General features: G+C 40.6%; 1 protein-coding gene, 1 long non-coding RNA gene and 1 pseudogene across 4 annotated transcripts; 2 read left to right on the top strand and 1 right to left on the bottom strand.

Moving 5' to 3' along the window:
* Window positions 1–17,805: 17,805 nt before the first annotated feature.
* Window positions 17,806–18,626, bottom strand: LOC145108922 (protein RADIALIS-like 3 pseudogene; annotated as a pseudogene). The gene is made up of 2 exons (XR_013708645.1): window positions 18,186–18,626; window positions 17,806–18,105 (listed from the first exon to the last, which is right to left on the bottom strand). The product of XR_013708645.1 is annotated as a protein RADIALIS-like 3 pseudogene (transcript).
* Window positions 17,887–18,802, top strand: LOC145108923 (uncharacterized). The gene is made up of 2 exons (XR_013708647.1): window positions 17,887–18,004; window positions 18,311–18,802. It is a non-coding gene; the product is annotated as an uncharacterized LOC145108923 (long non-coding RNA).
* A 4,058-nt stretch (window positions 18,803–22,860) lies between these two features.
* APC10 (anaphase promoting complex 10) lies at window positions 22,861–24,748 on the top strand. 2 transcript variants are annotated; one of them, XM_079087654.1, is made up of 7 exons: window positions 22,861–22,952; window positions 23,105–23,343; window positions 23,441–23,501; window positions 23,683–23,775; window positions 23,914–23,984; window positions 24,114–24,218; window positions 24,461–24,748. In XM_079087654.1, the coding sequence occupies exons 2-7, from the start codon at window positions 23,165–23,167 to the stop codon at window positions 24,528–24,530; spliced, it is 579 nt and encodes a 192-aa protein (XP_078943780.1). In that variant the 5' UTR covers window positions 22,861–22,952; window positions 23,105–23,164; the 3' UTR covers window positions 24,531–24,748. The 2 variants fall into 2 exon arrangements, with proteins under 2 accessions (XP_078943780.1, XP_078943782.1); XM_079087656.1 differs by having other exon boundaries at window positions 22,880–23,008.
* Window positions 24,749–25,294: the final 546 nt, after the last annotated feature.

Below are 25,294 nucleotides of genomic sequence, written 5' to 3'. Positions count from 1 at the left end.
TCATCTCCTAAAAATCGATTTCTCTTCCTGTTTGTCATTTCTATTAGTTGAATGCTTGTTAAAATCGTTGTTGTTGTCTACATTTTGTCAAAATCGATGGTTTCTTAAAACTGTTGTTACTGTTTATTGAATACTTGTTAAAATCGATTTCTTAAAATCTTTGTTACTGGAATAGATTTCTGTCAATTTTTGTGTAACGTCCCAAAAACACAATCCAAAAATTTCATTTTCAAAACATTATTAGAGTCATCAACCATCCAAAATCATAAGTAAAATCATATTCGTGTATCATAAACATCATAGTATCTGTCTCAAATCGAATCTCATATCCAAATATTAGAGTCTAGCTCCTAGGCTGAAGACTGTGGTGTATGCCATGCGATCATCCCGAGCCCTTCCCAGTGCTAGTGGAAGTACCTGAAACCAAAACTGAAAACAGTAAGCACAAAGCTTAGTGAGTCCCCCCAATCTACCACATTCCATCTACACATAGCATGCAACTAGGAGATACGGGCCACACCCACACTCGTGGAGATACGAGCCTCGCCCACACTCCGCTATCTAGGAGATACGGGCCTCGCCCACACTCCACTATCTAGGAGATACGGGCCTCGCCCACACTCCACTATCTCTGAGGTACGGGCCTCACCCATGCTCAGCTACTTCGAGATACGGGCCTCGCCCACACTTGACTATGATGAGGTACGGGCCTCGCCCACACTCAACTACTAAACCCAACATACAAGTATCACACAGACAACATGTAAAGCTAATCTACTGCTCATACATCACATTTAACTACTATTATGAGATAAGGGCCTCGCCCACGCTCTGCTAGGATAGGATACGGGCCCCGCCCACACTCAACTACTATCATATCACACTACGGGCCAGCCTTGGTGCCGTAGACCCGTTCCTACTGAAGGAGAACTCACCTCGTATAACTGGCTGCTGATATCCTGAGTGAGAAATCCCTGTCCGCTGCTCCGGCGACTCCCCGGCTACAATCACATAACATTCTGAGTCAACTGATGATTCCTCAAATGACCAATTTACCCCCTGGTCAAAGTCAAAGTCCTGGTCAGAGTCAACTTCCAGGTTGACTCTACTCGCCGAGTCCTACTATGGACTCGCCGAGTTTCCTAACTCACAATTCTCTAACTCGCGACTCGACTCGCCGAGTCGGGGCGTAGACTCGTCGAGTCCTTCTACTTTCAGATCCTTGTTCTAACTCACTGAGTCCTCTTCCACTCACGGATTCAACTCGTAACTCTCAAATCGGAGAAATCCGGAGTTTGCACTCCTACTCGTCGAGTCCAATGAACGACTCGTCGAGTCCTATGCATGTCTTCACTAAACAGTTGATTCTAATTGATTCCAGTGCATCAAATTCATAGATCTGAGCTTCTAGGGCCGATATAACACGTAAAGTTGCCAACTTTACGTACATGCATAGAGGTATGAAGCTAAAACACCAAAATAAGCTAGAAATGGGAACCTAGGGTTTGGAACAAGGCCTTGCTTTGCATAAAGGTAGCTACTTTGAGCTCCTGGAGCTCAATGATGTCCAGATCTATAGATTACCACCCTAAGGGAGCTCCAATCTCGAGTTTGGACCTTGAAATGTCCCAAAAGTGACAAAACAAGCATATATGAAGATCTACTAGGAAAATAAACAAGGCAGAGGCTTTATTACCAAATGAAGTAGCAAATGGAAGCTAGTTTCTGGATCTCCTTCTTCTCCTTTGCACCTTCTCTCCTTCCTTCTCTTCTACACTTCCAATAATACACCAAAACACTCAAAATCAAGAAGGAATCACTCAACTCACCAATGGAGGGCTAGGGTTTTTAGAGGGAACGCTCTAGAGGTGCTGGAGGCTGGGATGGGGGCTATAAGGACGTTTAAATAGGGTACAAACCCTAAGAATTAGGGTTTCATCCAGACTGGCAGACTCGCCGAGTCGGGAACTATGGACTCGTCGAGTCGCCACGCCTACTCCACGTGCTAATTCGCTGCTACTCGACGAGTTAGGGCCACTGACTCGTCGAGTAGCTTCTAAAATAAAAGAAAAATAATGTTTTAAATGCATACCAGGAATGGGGCGTTACAATTCTCCCCCACTTATCTTAGACTTCGTCCTCGAAGTCTGCTGACTCTGGAAACAACTCTGGGTAGTGCTCCCTCATCTCTTCCTCGGGCTCCCATGTCCACTCCGAACCCTTGCGGTGCTGCCACTGCACCTTCACCAACTCTACTCTCTTGTTCCTCACCTCTTTCACCTTGCGATCTAGAATCGTCACTGGTCTCTCGATATAGTTCAGGCTGTCATCAACCTGAATGTCCTCCAGGGGTACCACTGTTGAATCATCCACTAAGCACTTCCGCAACTGAGAAACATGGAACGTGCTATGGATCTGGCTGAGCTCTGCTGGAAGGTCTAACCGGTAAGCAACCCGACCCACCCGGGCCAAAGCCCAAAAAGGACCAATGAATCTGGGGCCTAGCTTGCCCCGCTTCCGAAATCCGATAACACCCTTCCAGGGTGACACTTTCAGGAGGACCATATCGCCCACCTGAAACTCCAAGTCCGAACGCCGCTTGTCGGCGTAACTCTTCTGCCGGCTCTGAGCAGTTTGGAGTCTGCTCCGGACTTGCTGAATCTGCTCCGTAGTCTTGAGTACCACCTCTGTACTCCCCATGACTCGCTGACCAACCTCACCCCAACAGATTGGGGTCCTACATTTCCTCCCGTAGAGCATCTCGAAGGGAGGCCGGTCTATACTGGAGTGATAGCTGTTGTTATACGAAAATTCCGCTAACGGAAGATACGTATCCCAATTGCCACCGAAATCTAACACACATGCCCGAAGCATGTCCTCGAGAGTCTGGATCGTCATCTCGCTCTCTCCGTCCGTCTGAGGGTGGAAAGCGGTGCTGAAATGGAGACGAGTACCCATCTCGTGGTGAAACCGCTTCTAAAACCTGGAAGTAAAACGGACGTCTCTGTCTGATACCACTGAGACAGACACTCCATGACGTGCCACCACCTCTCGCACATAAATCTCAGCCAGTTTTTCGGCTGAAATGCTCTCCTGGATCGGTATGAAATGCGCACTCTTGGTCAACCGATCCACGATGACCCAAATCGAATCTACCCCACGTGCGGTCTTGTGAAGCTTAGTAATGAAATCCATGGTGATATCCTCCCATTTCCACACGGGAATGTCCAGCGGCTGCATCTTGCCGTGGGGCCTCTGGTGCTCTGCCTTGACCTTCATGCAGGTCAGGCATCTCTCCACATACCAAGCTACGTCCCGCTTCATGCAGGGCCATCAGTAATCGGGTCGAAGATCTCTGTACATCTTCGTCGCCCCTGGGTGAATGGAGAACCGAGACTTGTGGGCCTCATCCATCAATACATGCTGTACTCTGCCCCAGTACGGTACCCAGACCCTCCCGTGTAGGGTCAACAGTCCTCGGCTATCATAATCAAAAGAAGTCACCCGGCCCATGATCCTCTCACACTTCTGCCTCTCCTCCTTCAGGCCCTCAACCTGTGCCTCTCTAATCTACTCCAGCAATGGAGTCGTCACTGTCATCCTCAAACATATGTCTCGTATCGGGGCCGCCACCACCTTGCGGCTCAGGGCATCGGCCACTATGTTGGCCTTGCCCGGGTGGTAAAGGATCTCACAATCGTAATCCTTAACCACATCTAACCATCGACGCTGCCTCATGTTCAGATTCGGCTGATCCATGAGGTACCTCAGACTCTTGTGATCTGTGTAAATAGTACATCAGACCCCATAGAGGTAATGCCGCCAAATCTTGAGGGCGAACACAACGGCCCCCAACTCTAAGTCACGCGTCGGATAGTTAGCCTCGTGAGGCTTCAACTGTCTAGAGGCATAAGCTATCACATGGCCTCGCTGCATCAACACTGCTCCCATGCCTGTGATCGAAGCGTCACAGTAGACCACAAAATCATCTACTCCCTCTGGCAGGATGAGAATCGGTGCCTCGCACAATCGTTGCCTGAGCGTCTCGAAGGCTGCTTGCTGCTCAGGACCCCAACGATACGCAACCGACTTCTTGGTTAGTCGAGTGAGCGGTACTGCTATCTTGGAGAAATCCTGGATGAATCTCCTGTAGTACCCTGCCAAGCCTAGGAAGCTCCGAATCTCAGATGGGGACTTCGGGACCTCCTACTGCATCACGACCTCTATCTTGGCCGGATCGACTAATATACCCTTCTGGTTGACGAGGTGTCCCAGAAACTGCACCTCGCGCAACCAGAACTCACACTTGGAGAACTTTGCGAAAAGTATCTCCCTCTTAAGTGTCTCTAGCACCTCTCTCAGGTGCTCCTCGTGCTGCTCCTGAGTCTTGGAGTAAACCAAGATGTCGTCAATAAACACTATCACAGACCGATCCAGCATCGGTCTGCATACGCGGTTCATGAGATCCATGAACGCGGCTGGAGCATTGGTGAGCCCAAACGGCATCACCACAAACTCATAATGACCATAGCGGGTCCTAAAAGCAGTCTTCTGCACATCATCATCTCTGACCCGCATCTGGTGATATCCGGACCGTAGATCAATATTGGAAAACGAAGATACCCCCTGCAGCTGATCGAACAAATCATCTATCCTCGGGAGTGGGTAACGGTTCTTCACCGTTACCTTATTCAGCTCCCGGTAATCAATACACATACGGTGCGACCCGTCCTTCTTCTTCACAAACAGGATCGAGGCTCCCCATGGCGAACTGCTCGGTCTGATAAAACCCTCGTCTAGTAGCTCCTACAGCTGCGTAGACAACTCCTGCATCTCAGGAGGAGCCAACCGATATGGTGCCTTGGCTATCGGAGCCGCATCCGGAACCAGGTCAATCCGAAACTCAACCTGTCTTTCCGGAGGTATCCCAGGTAAGTCCTCCGGGAATACGTCCGGGTACTCTCGCACTACTGGTACATCATCAACTGTCACCTTACCCTTTTCCCGGGTATCCATAACATAGGCGACGTACCCTGCGCAACCCAGCTGAACGTAGCGCCTCGCTCTCGCTGCTGAACAAAGAACTGGTCCGCGCTGTGGCCTCTCACCCTGAATCACTAACTCTCCCCCACTAGGAGTGCGAACCCTCACCAACTGGCGCTCACAGTCAATCACTGCCCCGTTCGGGCTCAACCAATCCATACCTACTATAACTTTATTCCCTCGTAAGGGAATGAGAACCAAATCCACCATGAACTGCTCGTCAGACAGCCGTAATGTACATCCCCTATGGACTCTCGCGACCCTGACGGTCCTGTCATCGGCTATCTCAACATCAAGTGGACAATCCAGCTCCCCTGGAGCTCTGCTAAATCGCTTGCTAAATGCGATCGAAACGAATGATTGGGTAGCCCCCGAATCAAACAATACCGTAGCTAAAATGTCGTTCACTAAGAACGACCCTATACACAAACACATAATCATGAGAAACAAACTATATCAAAAACAGAGATAAGAGGAAAATACATACCCGTCACCACATCAGGAGTCGCTCGCGCCTCCTCTGCTGTCAGCTGAAAGGCTCTACTCTTCGCCACTGGCGCCTCGGACCGACCTTGACGGCCGTTTGTAATCCTCAATGTAGCAGGGGCAGGTTCCGCCACCTTCCCTGCTGCTGCTAAGCTCAGACACTAGGACCTCTTATGGCCCCTCTGATTGCACTGAAAGCAAATCAGGTCAGAAAGTGACGTGGTAGTAACGGTAGAAGTAGCAGTACAATCCCTGCTCATATGACCTATTCGGCCGCATTTGAAGCAGCCCGAACTCCCTGCCCTGCACGCCCCATCGTTCGACCTACCACACTTGCCGCAGCGGCCTTGGCCCTGCTGGCCCTTCCCTCGGGAATCTGTCTTGGGCCTTTTGCCCGAACTATCTGAACCAGACACTACCTCTGGTTTCCTCTTTCTCTCCATCTCAAGATCAATCTCCCTCTCACGAGCCCTCGCAATCATGTCATCCAGCGTTTTACAGCTGGATCGGCTCACAAACTGTCTGATATCACTCCTCAACATCTCATGGTACCGGGCCTTCTTCATCTCCTCATCTGCCGCATACTGAGGAATGAGAAGAGCCCTCTCCCTGAACTTGGCGGTAATCTCCGCCACTGTCTCCGTCGTCTGCTGGAGATCCTGGAACTCCCTAGCAAGCTGCTGCACCTCTATGACAGGTGCAAACTCGGCCCTGAACCAGGCCACAAAATCCGTCCAGGTCATAGCATCAAGGGCTGCATCATCCCCAATGACATGTACGACCTCCTCCCACCAATCACGTGCCCTGCCCTTCAGAAGACAGGATGCAAGTCGGACCTTGTCCCCCTCGGGACATCTGCTAGTGCGGAAGGCGTTGGCCACATCAGCCAACTATCTGGTACTCGCAATGGGGTCTCGGGCCCCCTGGAAATCTGGAGCTCCACAAGCCCGGAACTCCCTGAAGGTCAAAGTACGTGACCCCATCATAGTCACCATTTCAGCGCGAAACGCACTCAACCTCTCATCCAACAACTCAAGAATACCCTCCTTGACCGATCCAAAGATCATAGGAGTCTGCTCAAGTATGCTACGCGTGAACTCTGAAGAGATGAACTCTCTGGTCTGCTCATCCAAATGCTCGGCTCCCGAGCCTGAACCTGATCCCTCTCCGGCACCTGAACTGCCGACTGCTGGTCTAGGGCGTAAAACCACCATTCTGAAACACATAATGACAATCGTCAGAAACACTGATATAACTAGAGGGATCACATCTACCACAAGTTTCCTGGTTTTGCCTCAGCCTTCCTCGATTCGAGTATGGATCCTCTGCTTTCAGTAGTACGGGCCCATACTACCTTCCACATCTATCCGTACTTTCCTCGAGAACTGCCTTGACTCCACCAAGTCCTTTCTACTGCTACTGATCTCTACTACGCTCTTCCTAGGCTTGCCATAGGGAAATCTCCAACCCACTCTCCGCCATCAGCTGCGTAAGAAGTCCCTACTTTCTTCCCCTAACTAGATCGCAATTACTATTACATATCACTCAGACTAGATAATTCTTCGAATGAGAGATCCTACCCTACAACGGTTGGACTCAAACAAGAGCTGCGAAATAGGGCTAGACCTAACCTTCTGGAATTATTTAGTCCTTGCAATATGTAACTTAACATATTTGTTTACTAGCTAGTGAAAGACAACTAGAACTCCTAAAAGCACAAAGCAAGCAGCATTCGGACATCGAGTGCACATAATCAAGCATATACTACTCAGGCTATCCTCCTGTCTAATCTGTACTAGCATGCAGTTCTCATAAAGCTGAAACACATATAGCAGACACATAAGGCATCCTCCTAGATCCTTAGCCCTAATCTAGCATGCTGTTCTAGTAAAACTGATAATCATAACATAAACTTGTATTGGTAAATTGGGAGTACTTACTTGAGCTCGGCTAATTGCATGCACCACACCCTTTTCTCTTTTTCAAAACTCTTTTCTCTTTTTAAGTTTCTTTTTCAAAAATTCTTTTCGAAAATGATTTCCTTTTGAAAACCTTATACCATTTCCTTAGTTTGAGTTCAGACACACCCGAAAGCGTGCCCGAATCCCTCAAACCAAGGCTCTGATACCAACTTGTAACGTCCCAAAAACACAATCCAAAAATTTCGTTTTCAAAACATTATTAGAGTCATCAACCATCCAAAATCATACGTAAAATCATAATCATGTATCATAAACATCATAGTATATGTCTCAAATCAAATCTCATATCCAAATATCAGAGTCTAGCTCCCAGGATGAAGACTGTGGTGTGTGCCATGCGATCATCCCGAGCCCTTCCCAGTGCTAGTGGAAGTACCTGAAACCAAAACTGAAAAAAGTAAGCACAAAGCTTAGTGAGTCTCCCCAATCTACCACATACCATCTACACATAGCATCCAACTAGGAGATACGGGCCACGCCCACACTCGTGGAGATATGGGCCTCGCCCACACTCCGCTATCTAGGAGATACGGGCCTTGCCCACACTCCACTGTCTAGGAGATACGGGCCTCGCCCACACTCCACTATCTCTGAGGTACGGGCCTCGCCCATGCTCAGCTACTTCGAGATACGGGCCTCGCCCACACTTGACTATGATGAGGTACGGGCCTCGCCCACACTCAACTACTAAACCCAACATACAAGTATCACACAGGCAACATGTAAAGCTAATCTACTGCTCATACATCATATTTAACTACTACTATGAGATAAGGGCCTCGCCCACGCTCTGCTAGGATAGGATACGGGCCCTGCCCACACTCAGTTACTATCATATCACACTACGGGCCGGCCTTGGTGTCGTAGACCCGTTCCTACTGAAGGAGAACTCACCTCGTATAATTGGCTGCTGATATCCCGAGTGAGAAATCCCTGTCCGCTACTCCGGCGACTCCCCGGCTACAATCACATAACATTCTGAATCAACTGATGATTCCTCAAATGACCAATTTACCCCCTGGTCAAAGTCAAAGTCCTGGTCAGAGTCAACTTCCAGGTTGACTCTACTCGCCGAGTCCTACTATGGACTCGCCGAGTTTCCTAACTCACAATTCTCTAACTCGCGACTCGACTCGCCGAGTCGGGGCGTAGACTCGTAGAGTCCTACTTTCAGATCCTTGTTCTAACTCACTGAGTCCTCTTCCACTCACGGATTCAACTCGCAACTCTCAAATCGGAGAAATCGGGAGTTTGCACTCCTACTCGCCGAGTCCAATGAACGACTCGTCGAGTCCTATGCATGTCTTCACTAAACAGTTGATTCTAATCGATTCCAGTGCATCAAATTCATAGATCTGAGCTTCTAGGGCCGATATAACACGTAAAGTTGCCAACTTGACCTAATTTGAGCTTGACCTTGCACCCATCTGGACACCCGCAAATTTCACGTACATGCTGCGAACTTGACCTTGCACTCATCTGGACACCCGCAAATTTCAAAGATCGATTCGATTTTCTCAATCCACCTCTTTAGGGTTATGACGCCTCTCGTTCCATTGAAGGTTCGTGGCTTGGCGTTGGTGAAGTCTTTGTAAGAGCATGTTTTGGTAGGTCCTTGATTTATTCCATTGTTTGAACTTCCAGCTCCCTGCCCATTTCCTCCGCCATTGTTCCCCTGGTGGATTTGCGTCATGGCTGATGTGACTGCAGCAGATACAGCGGCTTGAAACGCGGCTGAGTTGACTTCCGGTGGCGTCGGTGGTTGGTTATTTCCGCGGTTTGGTCTCTGAGGCATCTTGCTGTTATGGAACAGAAAGATGTTGAGTATGAATTGTTTTTAAGTTGAAGATTTCGTGAATCGATTTTTATATCTAAGTGTTCCTATAAATTCACACCACACAATAATAGTATAAAAACACATAGCAGGTCAAAACATCACCATAAAACACATAATATTTTTCACTACTAATATCCGTACTTTGATACATGAAAATTTGCTCGAAAGAGCATACATAGAGGTACAAAGTTCGACAACATAACGACTCTATGAGTAGTGTAATCACTTAAACATGGAGTCGGTAGTACATAATATAGCGAACATAGAGAACCTAGCACTAGTAGGGAAAAGCTACTGGTCCGAAGTGCTCTGAGATGCATCGGGTGGTGGGGCTGATGATGTGGATGCGCCCTGAAGTCGCGCCACCTGACGTTCTGTGGCTCGTAGTCGATCCTCCCACATCGCTTAACGTACTTGAAAGTTATGGATTACTTCTTGAGTTTCTCGCTCCGCCCGGGCCACTGCGGCTCGCATCTGATTCAGTTGCTCGGCCGTGTCCTGGGCCAGGTCGCCAGTGTTCCGTAATCGTCTCATCATGACAGGAAGTGCTCAGTCTGCCGGTCCTCCCTCCCTCAGGTCATAGAACTGGCGAGCCATGCCAAACGGGGGTCGCTGTCCCTGTTGTCTGCTCCATCTCCAAATATCGATACCCTAGGGAGGGGTAGGGCCGTTAGGGCTCATCCGGTGAGCTGGCACCCTCACTGGGTATGGGGGGTTGATGACTACAGACTCAGTGTCCGAATCATCGCTGCAGTCGCAACCCGACTCTTCCTCTTCCAAGTCTGCCACAGGTTCTGCAGGTCCTTCTTCGATTTCCTCTTCCGGTTCCTCTTCTTCCATAGGGTCCTCTTCAGGCTCCTCGTCAGATTCCTCTAGCCATCCATTATTTCCCTGATTGGGGAAATACGGATCTCCAGGGAGATGGAACCCATCCATACTGTCTGCACGGGGGGGGGGGGGGGGGGGTATACGTGAAGAGGTATATAAATAGGCTATTTTTTTAATCCTAAAATATTTTTAGTTGTTATAAAAAGAAATTGGGTTGATGCATTCCTCTTGTTTAACAATAGGGTATGCCTTGGGTTTACTGACCATCACGATCGTTCCAGGGCATGTGATAGTTGTATTACGAAGAAATGTAGTTGATCAGGCTACATTCAATCCCTAATACAGCTGTGAACAGTCCTAGCTTAACCGGGATGTCAGGTTCTCCCAATTGTTTTATTCGAGTTGTTATTGTGTTCATTTTTCTAAGTCGCACTGTCACACCCCCAAACCAGAATGGCGGAAACATTCGGGGGCGGATGACTTCACGTAGTATCATAACAGTTGAATATTGTAAAGAAAGTAAACACAACCATCATAGATATAATAAAAACTTACATTGCTGCGTGTAATACATGTTTCAAAAGAATATTACAAATATGATGATTTAAAATGTTTTGATAATAGACGCCTTAGCGTTCCTTCTCCAAAAGCTGATGGTTACCTGTATTACTGATTCCTTGAGAAATACAAGTAGTTTTGAAAAAATGTCAACAATTAAGTTGGTGAGTTCATAAGCGTTTTTGTACTGAAATTTGTATGTCCTTTAGTAAAAATAATTGAACGTGTTTTCCAGAAAATCCAATATTTTCTACACATAGTTTGAAAAAGATTCCAAAGGCTGGAGTACAATGGTGTCTTTCGTGCTCGAATAGTGATAGTGTATTTATACTCAAATAATGTATTTACTGAATGTATCAAAAGTCTCGTAAATCAAACTTATTTTAATACTACCGTGTGAGTTTTATAACCATGCTATTGACCAAGACTGCCTGTAACAACGTTCTTCAGGCGTTGTAGTGTTATGACGTTTGTCACCCCAGACCTGCCGGTCTAACTGTAGCTAACAGTTTAGGTGCGGGATTGTCAATCCCGTATAGATCTATACACAAGTATCACGCTCTCCCTCCAAGAGATTATGGTTTATAATACAGGACTTGAAATACGTACTTGAGAGTACGTTGAAGCTGAATGTCTCACAACTCTTAGTATTTAATTGATTTACGAAAAGAAAAGTCTATATTTCGTGTAGATGAAAGTATTTCATTTTCACAATGTTTACGTAAAGATGTAATGAATAACCCGCAAACTATACCCATTATAGTTTTTCCGAAAGTGTGTTCCATTTGGCGATAAAAACTCAATGTAATACTAACTTTGCATGTAAAGTATAATGTTGATATCAAAGTTATTTTAACATTTATAAAAAATGTAGCTGATGTATGTGAATCCGTATAAAACGATAAGTTTTTCTCGTATTGCACTTGTATTCCCCCCCTAAAACATGAAAAGACGTGAAAAAGTAGGGGTATGAACTCACCTGGAAAGTGTGATGATTCGAAGAAAACGAGATTTTTCCTCGGGCGGCACCTCGACCGGAAAGTGGTGAGATTCTCGGGAATCTCGGGGCTTCGGACCTTCGTCGGGGCTGAGGTATGAAACCGGAAAGTCGGGATCGTCTCGGGATGCTAAATGTGGAGTAAGAATGAGAGAGAATGAGGAAATGGGCAAGGAAAGTCGGAGGTCTCGCATCCTATTTATAGGTGAGGAACACTGCCCTCGTACGCTGCGCGTACCTCGTAGTACGCGGGGCGTACCTCGTACGCTGGGCGTACCCTCGTACGCGGGGCGTACGTCAGCGATGATGTCACGGTCTCCGGTCTTCGGATGGGATGGCAGTAGAGTGGTAGGGGCGACGTTGCCGATCCGAGGCCCTCCATTCAGTACGCTGGGCGTACTCCGAAGTACGCTGGGCGTACTCCTTCGGATAAGCTTCGTAATGCGTGCCAAAAACTTCAAAAATGCGTAACTTTCGCATACGAGCTCCGTTTTTGACGTTCTTTATATCCACGCGAAGGTGAGAAAATACTCTACAACTTTCATTTAGACTTCATCGGCAAATTTTGACTTTATTTTTAATTATATTTTATTTAATAGGCCGGGACACGATAATTCCGTTAAAAATCCATAACTTCTTTATCCGACGTCCGTTTTCGTCTGTCTTTTTACCATTGTGCTACTATTATAGAGACCTTGAACTCTCGTTTAGGTTGCGTCGGCTAAAAATCGCTCGATCTTTATTCCGAATTTTTAGCTGTCTACCGCTGTTCTGAAACTTAGAAAAATCATAACTTCCTCATACGAAGTCAGATTTGGGCGTTCTTTTTATGTATGCTCACGGTTTAACGAAATCTACGACTTTCGTTTAGATACCTAAGGCTAAAAAGTATTTTATCGAAGTTTCACTTTTTACGTTTAGTAGTGTTTTACCGGGTGTGTCGTGGATTTTCGATTGGTCATAACTCCTTCGTTATAACTCGGATTTGAGTGTTCTTCATGTTTTTGGAAACCTTGGCACGATATCTAACACTTTGAGTATCCCAATTTAGATTTTTGAACACTTCATTTTTTATGCTATTTTCGTTGATTCCAAACAGTTTATTACATTTGACTTTTTGAATGTTACACTGACTTAAAAATATCGGGTTGTTACACGCACAAATAAGAGTGTTTATTGGTATATTTTATTTGTTTTGTTCAGAGTTATTTAGTCCCTCTTTGGGTTTATAGTTGCATATTAATGTGTGGTTAGATATGCTAGTTCACTATAAACAAAGCTCTGATACCAACCTGTCACACTCCCGAACCAGACGGCGGAAACGTTCGAGGGCTCGCGTGACTTAAATTGAAATATCATCACAATGAATATATATGAAACATAACACATGCATCACCAACCATTACATAGTACAACTGGCATTGTTTACTTCTAGTACAAGGTTTACATTACATGATTTCAAAATATAAAGTGTTTGGTGATTAGCTACTACAAAAGAAAACTTTCAACACACCGGATGCCTCCTTGTCTAATGATTACCTGAGAATACAAGTTATTTTGAAAACGGTCAACATATATAATGTTGGTGAGTTCATAAGTGTGTTCGAGGTAAAGTAGTTTATGTCATTGGCAAAACCCAGAAAATCCGATATTTTCTGTAATAAAACTTTCTTGAAAAATATTGTGATGATCCTGTAAGTATATGCGTGAATGATTTCAAAACATGAATAAATGAGAAGTTTTGCATTATAATGTTTGAAAGTACAAGTGAGTAAGATTTATTTCCCCGGAAAACCCGATGTCTTCCGAATAAAAGTTATGATTGTTTTGCTTTATTGAATCGTTACATCGAATGAATATGATTTCCCTTGATTAATGATCTTCCTTTGATTAATGATTTCCCTTGATTAATGATTTCCCCTGATTAATGATGTCGGATTTCTACGTGAGTCGTTATAACCATGCATGATAATGACTAGTTCGTCTGTCTTAGTATTCTAATGAACACCGGATTTTTGATCTTAAAACTTTGTCACCCTAGACTGGCCGAGTCTAACTGTAGTGAACAGCTTAGGTGTGGGGGAGTCACCTCCGTATAGATCTATACACAAACTCTCGCTCTCCCTCCAGGAGACTTTGATTACAACTACAGACTACGACCGACAATTATTGGTGTCACCCGTTATTACTCACTCAATCCACATGAGTTTGATTAACCTTGATTAATGATCGAATTTTATTTTATACGAAAAGAAGGTAAGCCTAACAGACGACGAGAAGAGGACTACTAGGCCCTACTAATTTCGTATGTTATATAGGCTGTCGAGTATACGAAAAGTGCGTTGGCCCCTTTCGCATATAATTTACTTGGACCTTACTAGTAATGCATAATGGGCCACTGAGGCCCAATAGCACGTAAAAACCATTGAGGGTCCATTAAGCATGTAATTGGGTCACAGGAGGCCCAATAACATGTATTATTTATGTTGGGCCCAAAAGCCATGTTAATGAGTCACGAAGGCCCATTAAGCATGTTTAGAATCTCTCAAGCCCAATCACTTGAACGTTTACTTGTTTTATATAGAATTAATGTTGCAAGTTATTTAATCGATGTGTCGTATAATTCACGAATTTGTTTTATAACGATTTATAGATTTGTAAAAATAGCTATTTTTCTATTTACAACCCATAAGTTATAAAGTTTTGCATATTTTGACCAAATTTTTATTATCAACATAATTGACCAAAAACATTAGTTTGACCTATTCAGCCCCTTATTTTTGTAAAGTTGGCAATTTTTGCCCTTTTTATAAAAACATGACATTTTAGGTCCTTGAACCATTTTTCTTGACATCTTTGACCCATAGACTTGTTTAAGTAATGTTTTTAGCTCAAAATTTACTCTTTGGCAGTTTCAGCCCTTTCAGCAAAGAGTTTTTCAGTTATAGTCCAAACTTTCGCAACTTTTACAATTTTGACCCAAATTCCAAAAACTTTACATTTTTTATCCTTTTTGGAAAAAAATCATTTTAACCCCTGAAATAGTTTTGTTTACCCTTTTTCCCCCTGTTTTGAGAAATTTACCATTTCAACCCCTTGAAAATCACATTTTTCGCAATTTTTGGGCCTATGGGCCGAAAAGCCCAAAATTTGGCCCATTAGGCTACAAATCACATTTCTAGTCTTTTAAAGAGCATAATATTCATAAAAACATTTATTTTAACTGTTTTGACTCTTTTGGTCCTTAAGAAAACCGTGAATGACAATTTTTAACCCAACTTTTGTTTATTTGACAAATATAGTCCAAAAATGAGTTTTATGTTGCACTATGTTTATTATAACCTTAGAGGGTAATTTTTCTTGACTTGTTTAGTGTAATACATCTTAGATCATGTTTATTTTCCTTCTTGTGCCATAGATCTCGAGATTTCTTTCCTTTTTGTTACATATTTACCACATAAACACATGAAATCACACATAACATACACATACACATAGACCTACACATTTTACTTGTATTCTCCCCCATAAAACTTGTGAAAACCGAAAATAGAGGGGTATGAACTCACCTTTGCTTGTTGTTTTCGAGTTGAAGAAGAAAAGGAAGAGTTTGATGCTATTTTTCGGCCCTAGCAAGCTTTCTTGGGTTGATTTCGAACTTAAGAAGCTTCTAAGAAGTAGATCACGAAAATGGTGTGAGTTAGGAAGAAGTTTTGATGAAATAAAGAGACTAGGTTATAGATCTAAACAATAACTTACCAATGATGATGATTATTATGGAATAACCTCCTTGAAGAGCCCTAACTCTCGAAAATTTTGAAGGAGAAGTGAAGAAGTTGTTGTGAGTTCTTGAGAGGATTTAGAAGTGAAATAAGTGTGTATGTGTGTGTGTGTGTTGATACTCTCGGCCGAGAGTAGTAGAAGGAGAAGAGAGAGAGGTGATAGGATGGATGCATGGAAGTATGTGATTTGATGCATGGATATCCTATGGATAATTATGAAGTGGCACCATGGAAAGTCAACCCTCCCTTATCCCTTCTTTTCCTATTTTTTTTGTTTTGTTTTACTTGGGCCGAGAGAGAGAGAGAGAAGAAAAGATTTGGGCCTTGGTGTTAGAGTCCAAAATATGGAGCCCAATTTAATAGTTTTCGGCCCATTTGAGCCTTTGGAGTGGGTTACGGCCCAAATGTGCATGCAAGAATGGATTTGTGGCTTTTTAGGGCTTATTGGATTGTTATGGCCCAATAAGGCCCATTAAAGGTAACTAGTCCATTTTAGACTTATAAAGCCCAAAAAGGTTAAGCCTTATGAGAGTGGGTCCAATTAGAGCCCATTTAAGAGTTCTAAGCCCAAGATAGTCACATTGGAGGTTTATTGGCCCATTAGGCCCAATAAAGAAATCCTAGTCCATAATGGACTTAAACCAGGATTTCTAGGGTTTCCAACCTTTTGTTGACTATTTGAGTGTTTTGAATAGAATGTTTGATGGAATTTGGTTGCCATTGAATAAGCATCATACATTGCTTTCAAGTTTTTAGTTACAATGTTATCCTTGTTCAATGTTTACAAAGCATTAGAATTTCTAGTTGTGACATACACTTCCAAGAATACACCAAAACACTCAAAATCAAGAAGGAATCACTCAACTCACCAATGGAGGGCTAGGGTTTTGAGGGGGAACGCTCTAGAGGTGCTGGAGGCTGGGATGGGGGCTATAAGGACGTTTAAATAGGGTACAAACCCTAAGAATTAGGGTTTCATCCAGACTGGCAGACTCGCCGAGTCGGGAACTATGGACTCGTCGAGTCGCCACGCCTACTCCACGTGCTAATTCGCTGCTACTCGACGAGTTAGGGCCACTGACTCGTCGAGTAGCTTCTAAAATAAAAGAAAAATAATGTTTTAAATGCATACCAGGAATGGGGCGTTACATTTTGTTAACTTAATGATTGTTAAAATCGATTCCTTTTCCTGTTTGTCAATCTCTTTTTATTTCACAGCAACATTGTGAAAATTGATTGTGTTGTTTTAGTTATATAGATATGAGTTTTACTGTTGGTGAATTGTCTTTTGCGAAAACATAAAAGGTGTGTGAAATCTCAACTTCCTTTTTGTTATAAGTTTACTATTTAATTTAGAAAGATTGGTAACACAATTATGCTCTTGTTGATTAACATAAAAAGATGAAAAAAAATAGCATGTAGAAGGATCTTGAACATGAAATAGAAGTTGCTAAAGATTTCGTTTCATATTTGGGTTTCAATTTTTGAAGAAATATGAAAAATAAGTTTAATGGTATACTAAATAAGAATTTTTTTTTTACTATTTTATTAATATATAATATATATTTACATATAACTTAGAAAACAAAGCAAATTAAAACATAATAGACAAAAGGGCAATTATGCCATTTTACATGAATTCCAATTCATTTCCTACGAACCAAACAGAATCTGAAATTAATTCCAATTCCATTTCCTTCTAACCAAACAACACATGAAATTGGATTCAAATTCTTGACAGATTCCTTTTCCAATTGCAATTCAAATTCCTTCGGCAACATTCTGCGAACCAAACAACACATTAGATTCATAAGGCAACATCTTTTCCACTATGCTTAAAGGTTTTTTTTGTTATATTTGCTCAAATATTTTATATAATGTATAACGTTGGTTATTATTATTATTATTATTGTATAAAAACGAATAGTACATCAGGATAAAATGATCATTTTACATCGACATAATTTCTTACTCGGTCAAAATTTCTAACTCTAGTTACCAACCCTCACCTTATCAGCTTCTTAGTTGAGCCAAAGTATAACCTTTCCCAACGATTTGTTCGGGGGAAGGGGAATTACCCGCAGCACTCCGTCTATGAACAGGTTCAGACATCGAGGTCGATCTCATGGAATGAATAGGTCGTCCAGCAAAACCCTAGATTTCAACGTTTCTTTTGAAACTGAATTGAGCTTATTTAATGGAACTATCAAATGAATGTTAGTCGTCAATCACTCAATCGCATGATCATACATTCAAATTTAAGCGCTTCATCGAGTAAATTGGCGACACCGATTGCGATTTCACTTCGTAATTTGTTTTATATAGCAATCATTACATTTGATTCATGATTATCATGTATACATAGAAGAAATTCAACATTAAACTTCACAAAAGAAATGCATCAAACTCACACTCCACACCCCTCCTTTCCCAATCGACTCAATCGCACAGACTCAGTCGCTCAGAGAGAGAATATATTATTCTGAATCTGGTACTTCTACTTCACTCTTCTGTACATTTTTGTTTCACTAGACAATATACTCCTAAAATCGAACTTTGCAATTTCTTCATAACTCATCATTTGACAGAATGCTGCAAAAAAACAAAGCATAAACACAGTTATAGCTATTCATTGACATTCAATCATCATGTACGTCTATAGATTACTTTACCTGATGATTGTCATGAAATTTAGAGTCTGATTAACGTCTGTAATTGGGGGAAGGAACATATCCAGACTCTATGTGCCTAAGGTCTTTAAGAAGCACCTCATAATGCCTTTTCACTTCTTCTACAGACTTCCCACCCACTGCCCTAGCAATATTCTGCCAACGATCAGGGGTGTCTCGATCATACACAGCAAGAGCTGTTTCAAATAACTTGTTCTGCTTAGCTGTCCATGAGCAGCTGGATCCATATGAAGAAATGGAGTTTGTTGACATTTTGGATATCAAGATTTTCAAATAAAGTTGTTGGTTTCTTGTATTTGATGCTTGGGAAAGGCTAAAAGAAAGGAATTGGAGGACTGATTTGCAGGATTTGATGAGGGGAAGCTCTTTATAAACTGAAGGAAAGTTGTACGGGTTTTCTAGTTGCAGGAATATAACTTGCATGATGGTCAAATTGTAAGTGACCCATCACCCATCATCATCTTTTACAAATTGCAGATATTATAATCAGTGGAGTATGAGAATCAGTATATGTTCTGGGACCTAAGGAATTCTCTTTGAATTATGACAACAAATCATGTCTTTTTCCTGCTTAAATTTCATGATGGAAACTGTTTCAAGTCTTCATTGTTACATAATCAGCTTTCTAAATGCAATTTCATTTCAAAATTTCATATGGTGTTTGTTATGAATTATATGAACTCAAACCCCTTTAGTTTATTCTCATCATGATGAGTTAGAATCAACATTTTGTCTTATTAAAGCTCATAATTTGCTTTAAAAGCAATAGTTTTTGTTTTTTCTTGTGTTGATTTTTGAAAGCATATAAGTTTCTTTCTATTTGTGTTACAGGACCAGATTCTTCCATCTTTTAATGTTCCATTTTTCCATATGGACCACATTTTTTTTTTATTAAAAGTAGGATATTTATCCAGAATCCAAGTTATCTAACCCAACTTGAATTATATCTTTGCACAACAGATGCTAACTGGAGCAAGTTGTTTGAACATGACATTTGTGTTCTTATTTCCAGCATCTCAAACAGCTATTGAAAAAAAAAAGTTCAGAAATGACTCTTCATCAGATGCCTTATATTGAACACATTGTACTTTGATATTTGGCTATTAAACTGATCATATGAATTACTCTCAAATCCACATTTAAACTCGCTCTCTATCTCTCGCCTGTGTAAAGACGAAAATACCCTCCTGCCCAATACTTTTAAGTTTTAAGTCCAAAATTTGCTTGGTTTTGGATCATGATGGATACTTAGCATGAACCCTTGAAGTAGTTAAGCTAAATGTGTTAAAGACATTTGCAAATCATAAATCACACACCTGATCTAATTATCACTAATTATTGAATTTGCACCCACAATTCTAAATTATACACCCGATTTAATTATCTAAATGAACTTCTGAAAAAATTAACCCAAAAAATTATAATATATAGATGGACATACAAGTTAAGTGAAATTATACACTCGATTTAATAATCTAAATGAACTTTTGAAAAAATTAACCAAAAATATAAATAATATATAGATGGATATACAAGTTAAGAAAAAACACTAATATTAATTTTTTATATTTTACTCGCATTCTCCTTTTCGTTTGCAAGACTTATTTGGGTCATTTGGTAGAGCACTGATGGGATTGAGTAGATGTGCCCGATGAAGAAGAACCATTGGAATTAGAAATAGGTTAATGTGGAAGGAAGGTAGTTTGTTGACATATTACTCCACTTGTAGTTATTCTACAAGTTTACCATTATGTCTTGATTATGAAATAAAGCACATGTAACTTGTTAATCAATAATCTCTGATTGAAGCATTATATACCAAAAAACAAACCACACGAACTCTCCACGACAATTTGCGGTTTGCATTAAGGATGGGATACGATACGAATAGTTGCATGGGGAATGAATGAAATCATTGTGAGTTGAGGAACAAGAAAAAACAGAAATTGTAGTTTGAAGTTTGAAGAACATGTCAGGACTAAATAAACCGGTTGTAGTTGAAAAGGCAGAAAGAAAAATTTATTTGATTTTGTAAAAACATAAGTTTTCAAACTTTATCATACTACTTTGGATTGTCTTAGTATCATCGTCCACGAACCATCTTTTCCAAACCTTATAATATCTGAAAGCCATAGTGTGCAGTGGAGAACCTATTTTTATAAAATGTTTAAAATAAGGATTTTGACAAATATAATATTTAAAAATTAAACCAAACAAAGATAATATTATGATACTTAAGTAACACAGACACAAAACTTTATTTTTTTTATTTACAATTTACTTCAGATTTTTTTTTCAAAGTATTACTATTTGTATTATTTGACTTATAAATTAAATATTATCTATATGTTAATTTGCAAAGTCAGTGTCACTAAAAAAGATATTGTTCATTTCGTTTTGCTATTTTAAGACCACAAATAGTTAAATCCAAATCACATTACAACTTGTACAACATATAATCCAAGATGCAAAATAGTAATATCTCTAGAAATAACAATTTTGCCTCTACTCATATCAGATTTTCACATTTAAATTTTTTTAAGGTTTTTTTTTTGTGTTTTTTTTTTAATACATAATTTCCTTTAATAGTTTTCATTTTATTAATTACAAATAAATTATCTATCACATGCACGTAATCACTGACACTAGGTATTGGCCTGATGATTTGTTTGTAGAATTTGATGAAAATTCAGATATGTTCGTCGAGGATTCGGATGACTCGGACGACGATCCAGAGTTATGTGGTTTTTTAATAATGGTTTATCATTTTTATTATGTAATTTTTAATTATGTTTTCTAGGTTTTATTATGTAATTTTAATTTATAAGTTATGAGAGATTTCTATTTTAATTAATTTTTGTGTTTATTAATATTTTTTGTTAATTTAATTTATTTTTTGAATTATAAACTTTAAAAATAAATTATTTTTATTCTTAAAAAAAATAAAAAATAATGAAATATGACTACTTCCTGTCTTTTGACAAGTGAAATATGAATGAATGTAAAATTTACCGGATATTCAAAAAGTGAATAGTAGGGTGTAAATATACTCTCTAATTTTAAATAACAGTTAATATTAATTTCAAATGTAGTAGTATTATGAGTAAATTACACAAATCGTCCCTCGTGTAGGTGCTAAAATGCAGGTTCAATCCCTACTTTTTGAAATTAACTCGAACCGTCCCTTATTATTTCAAAACTTACACGCTTCGTCCCTTGTTATTTTAAATTTACACATTGTATCCTTTGGCAACCATAAAATGACTATATTGCCCTTAATATTTTATTTTTTATTTAAATATAAATTATTTTATATTAAAAAAAAAGAAAAAGAAATTAAATACCCAACCCACCCCTCTTCGTTCACTTTCCCCCTTCCCTTCCACCTTCCTTCTACCTTCTTTGTTTCCCGGTCACCGAACCCGACCAACACTTCACCGACTTCATCTTCCTCCGACGAACATCGCCTCACCGACTTCATCTTCCTCCGACGACATGGTTACAGAGGGTTGTGGATGATTTCTATTGTGGATCTTAGCATCGATTTTGACATGTGGTCCGTATCTGGGTACAAATTGTGACCTAGAGGTGATGAGTGGTGTCAGAATAGGAATATGGTGGTGTTGCCGGAGAAAGAGGAAAGTCGACGACGGCTAGGGTTTTGAGTGGCTGCCGGAGTGCATATTTCTCTATAAGATCATTATCTTTCTATCTCTATCTCTCTTCTATTTTCGTCTCTTTCCCCATCATTGAACCCTTGATGTTAGAAGCAAACCCTCACTTCAATGTTGTAGCCAGCTAAGAGCAACCCCTCCAACCCTGGACCACAACAACTGCACTCATAACCACTGTCACATGCGGTGGAATTGGTGGTGGTTTAGTAGTTATACAGAACAAGGTATGGAAAAGGAGGGTGGAGGAAGCAGTCAACAGGACCCTCTGATTTTTCTTCCATCTTTGCTTTATGTGAAGAGTCAACATGTCTTTGGTTCAGGCTTGTAACAACGTAAATCCCCTCACAAAATCACATTATAGTTCTGTTACTTTATCCAATTGAAAACGAAAACGAGATTGGATTCGTTTTCACTGGGGAATTTTGGTAGGGGATTCGATTTTAGAGATTGATTTTGGTGGGTGATTCGATTTCTTGAACTGTTGTGTGTGATTGTGTAAAAAATAAACAAAACTTGTGAAATGTTTTGATTTTGTGGGAATGCATAAAAAACAGAACATCTTATGTCTATCTATTTGGGGTTATTGGTGGCAGATTATGGGGCTAGAGGGTGGTGGTGACAGATGGTGGTGGTGATGCCGGACTGATATCCCAGATGCAAACAACCAAACAAACGAAAAAACAAAAGAATGGGGATGGGAAAAGCCGGTGTCAAAGTGTGTGTGGTGCATATTTTTTTTTCTTTTTGTTTTTTTATATTAAAAATAATTAACAAATTAAAAAGAAACTAAAAAAGAAATGAGAAAGGGCAGAATAGTCATTTTAGGTCGGCAAAGATGAAACGTGCACGTTTAAAACAAATGGGGGATGATCCGAGTTAATTTTTGAAAATAATGACTAAACGTGCATTTTGACACCCGCATGAGGCACGATTCGTGTAATTTACTCTAGTATTATTTGTGCAATTTGCCATATACATGTTGGGATTTATTTTATTTTTTTCAAGAAAGAAAATCTTCCCTCTTCCCTCCTCCATAGTCGATACCTGAAACTTCTGAAGAAGCTTCACGCACCAGGTCCTTATCTCGTCTCCTCGCAATTGATATCTGCGGTTTACAATTTTACCCACTGTGTAATTGATTCGATCTGACTTGTTGAAATTCCTGAATCTTCTGACGTGATTGAAGGGTTTAGGGTTTTTCATAACTTAATTTGTTTCTTCTTTCAGCTACTCTCGTTATAATTAACAACTGTTAGGCAATAGATCAGATCGTTATTCCTTGGCAAAATGGCGACTGAATCATCGGAGGGAGAAGAAGAAACGAAACTCACGGGAGGGAATCCGCAACTGGTGGTAGATGGCGACCTCCGTGAGATGGCAAAGATGGCTGCTTGGAGCGTAAGCTCTTGTAAACCCGGCAATGGCGTCTCTTCTCTTCGAGATGACAATTACGAAACCTATTGGCAGTATGTTAATTTCTCCATTTCGTTTCCCCAATTTTCTTTTAGTTTTCCATGTGTGTGGTTTTCCATTTGACAAATCCTTGATTAATTCTGGATTCAGATCAGATGGCGCACAACCACATCTCGTTAACATTCAGTTCCAAAAGAAAGTTAAACTTCAAGTAAGTACAATCTTGCTTTCTCCTTATAGAGTAATTTGATAACTTTTTCCTGTTCTTGAAATGATCTTCAGAAATTTGAACTTATCAACGAAGGGGAAACGCATCTTCTTGTTTTGTTTCTGTAATCACTAAATCACATCTTTCATTTGAAATCTATAATGGGGTTTTGTTGCTTATTCAGTTAGTGGCGCTTTATGTTGATTTCAATCTTGATGAGAGTTATACACCTAGTAAGATCTCAATTCGTGCTGGAGATGGTTTCCATAACTTAAAGGTGCTCTTCTCAAATTTCTGATCTTTGGCTTTTATTTTGTACTCTTTTGATCATTAGCTACTGGAGTACAAAAATTATAGTATGAATTGATGATAACCTTGATTGAAAATTTGAAGCTGATCATGTTCTTCCTTGTAGGAGATAAAAACAGTAGAACTTGTGAAACCAACTGGTTGGGTACACATATCTTTATCTGGAAATGATCCTCGGTAGGCAATACAATAGTTTTAATATTTGAATTGGAAATTCAACTTCATATAATTAAAGTCTTAAAAAATCATGTGCTTATTTTTTCTATAGTGCTGATAAACTACAATATTTTGATTTTCTTATGACAGGGAAGCTTTCGTAAATACCTTCATGTTGCAAATTGGTATACTGTCGAATCATCTTAACGGGAGGGATACACACGTTCGCCAGATAAAAGTTTACGGACCGCGACCGTACGTGACAGTCTTTTTAGATAAAGTTCCAATCATGTGATATCATATAAGATGACTGGAACATCTGTTCCAGTCATAGATGCTCATGCTCCGGTCATCTATCTGACAGATGACCGGAGCATTTAAGCAGTCATCTGATATTCAGATGTTCTTTGAGCAGAGCATCTGAGATATCGGATGACTAGAGCATCATTTAAGGATGAAATTCTAATTCAAGAATTTTGTTGTGTGGTGTGTTGCAGGAATCCTATTCCACATCAACCATTTCAGTTTACTTCAAGTGAATTCATTACTTACTCAACTGTGAGATGAGGAAAATTTAAAAGGACGTGTTGGATTTTGATGGTTTACATGTTAGTTAACTCAGCTGTACCATTTTAAATTTATGGTCAATGGTTGCTCAATATGGTTTTTTATTTTTGGAAAAGAATGGTGTTTAATGTGTTATTGATAACATTGGCCATATGCACTGTTTTTTTTTGTCCAAAATGGGTCATTTCTTCCACAATAAAATGTTATTATTATTATTATTTTTTTTTAATGTAAGAATGGTGGTTTACTTGCATGAAAATTTACATCAGCCTACGTCATAAAAAATACATAGTTTTATAAGAAAAAGATAGTTCATAACTAAATTCTTTCTTTCAATAGACTTCTAATGTCAACATTTTTTTTATAACATTGAACCAAAAAAAATACAAAATTTAACATTGAACAAAAAAAATACAAAATTTCACATCAATGAAATAAAATTGAAAGGTGAGTTGGTTACACCTTATTTGAAAGAAAGATTTAAGGTATTTAGATTTAGCAAATACGAAACTTGGTTACTATTTATCTAATCAACTATTTTTTTTTAAAAAAAGTGATAAATTACACGGATGGTCCTTTTGCTTTAGGGTAATCTGCGTGTTTGGTCCCCCGCACACAACGATGGATGGTATTTAGAGAAGCACCGCCAGCAGATGCGTTTAAAAGCACCAGGGCCAACCTGAGTGCAGGCCCCCCTCACACAACGATGGATGGAATGGCAGGCGCGAGTACCCGACCGCCACTAAAAGGCGGCAGGAGAGTCT

The sequence above is a fragment of the Lactuca virosa genome, chromosome 4 (genome assembly GCF_052849685.1).
Source record: "Lactuca virosa cultivar CGN04683 chromosome 4, Lactuca_virosa_CGN04683_v6, whole genome shotgun sequence".
Lineage (NCBI taxonomy): Eukaryota > Viridiplantae > Streptophyta > Magnoliopsida > Asterales > Asteraceae > Lactuca > Lactuca virosa.
The sequence above is the reverse complement of the archived record's forward strand: the minus strand, read 5'-3'. Positions and strand labels throughout refer to the sequence as shown.

Bases quoted from the DNA above. Each gene is read 5' to 3' on its own strand.
- APC10 (XM_079087654.1), top strand. From the start codon at position 23,165: ATGGCGACTGAATCATCGGAGGGAGAAGAAGAAACGAAACTCACGGGA. The intron at 23,344-23,440 runs GTATGTTAATTT...TTCTGGATTCAG, and splicing joins AATTACGAAACCTATTGGCA to ATCAGATGGCGCACAACCAC. The intron at 23,776-23,913 runs GTGCTCTTCTCA...TCTTCCTTGTAG, and splicing joins ATGGTTTCCATAACTTAAAG to GAGATAAAAACAGTAGAACT.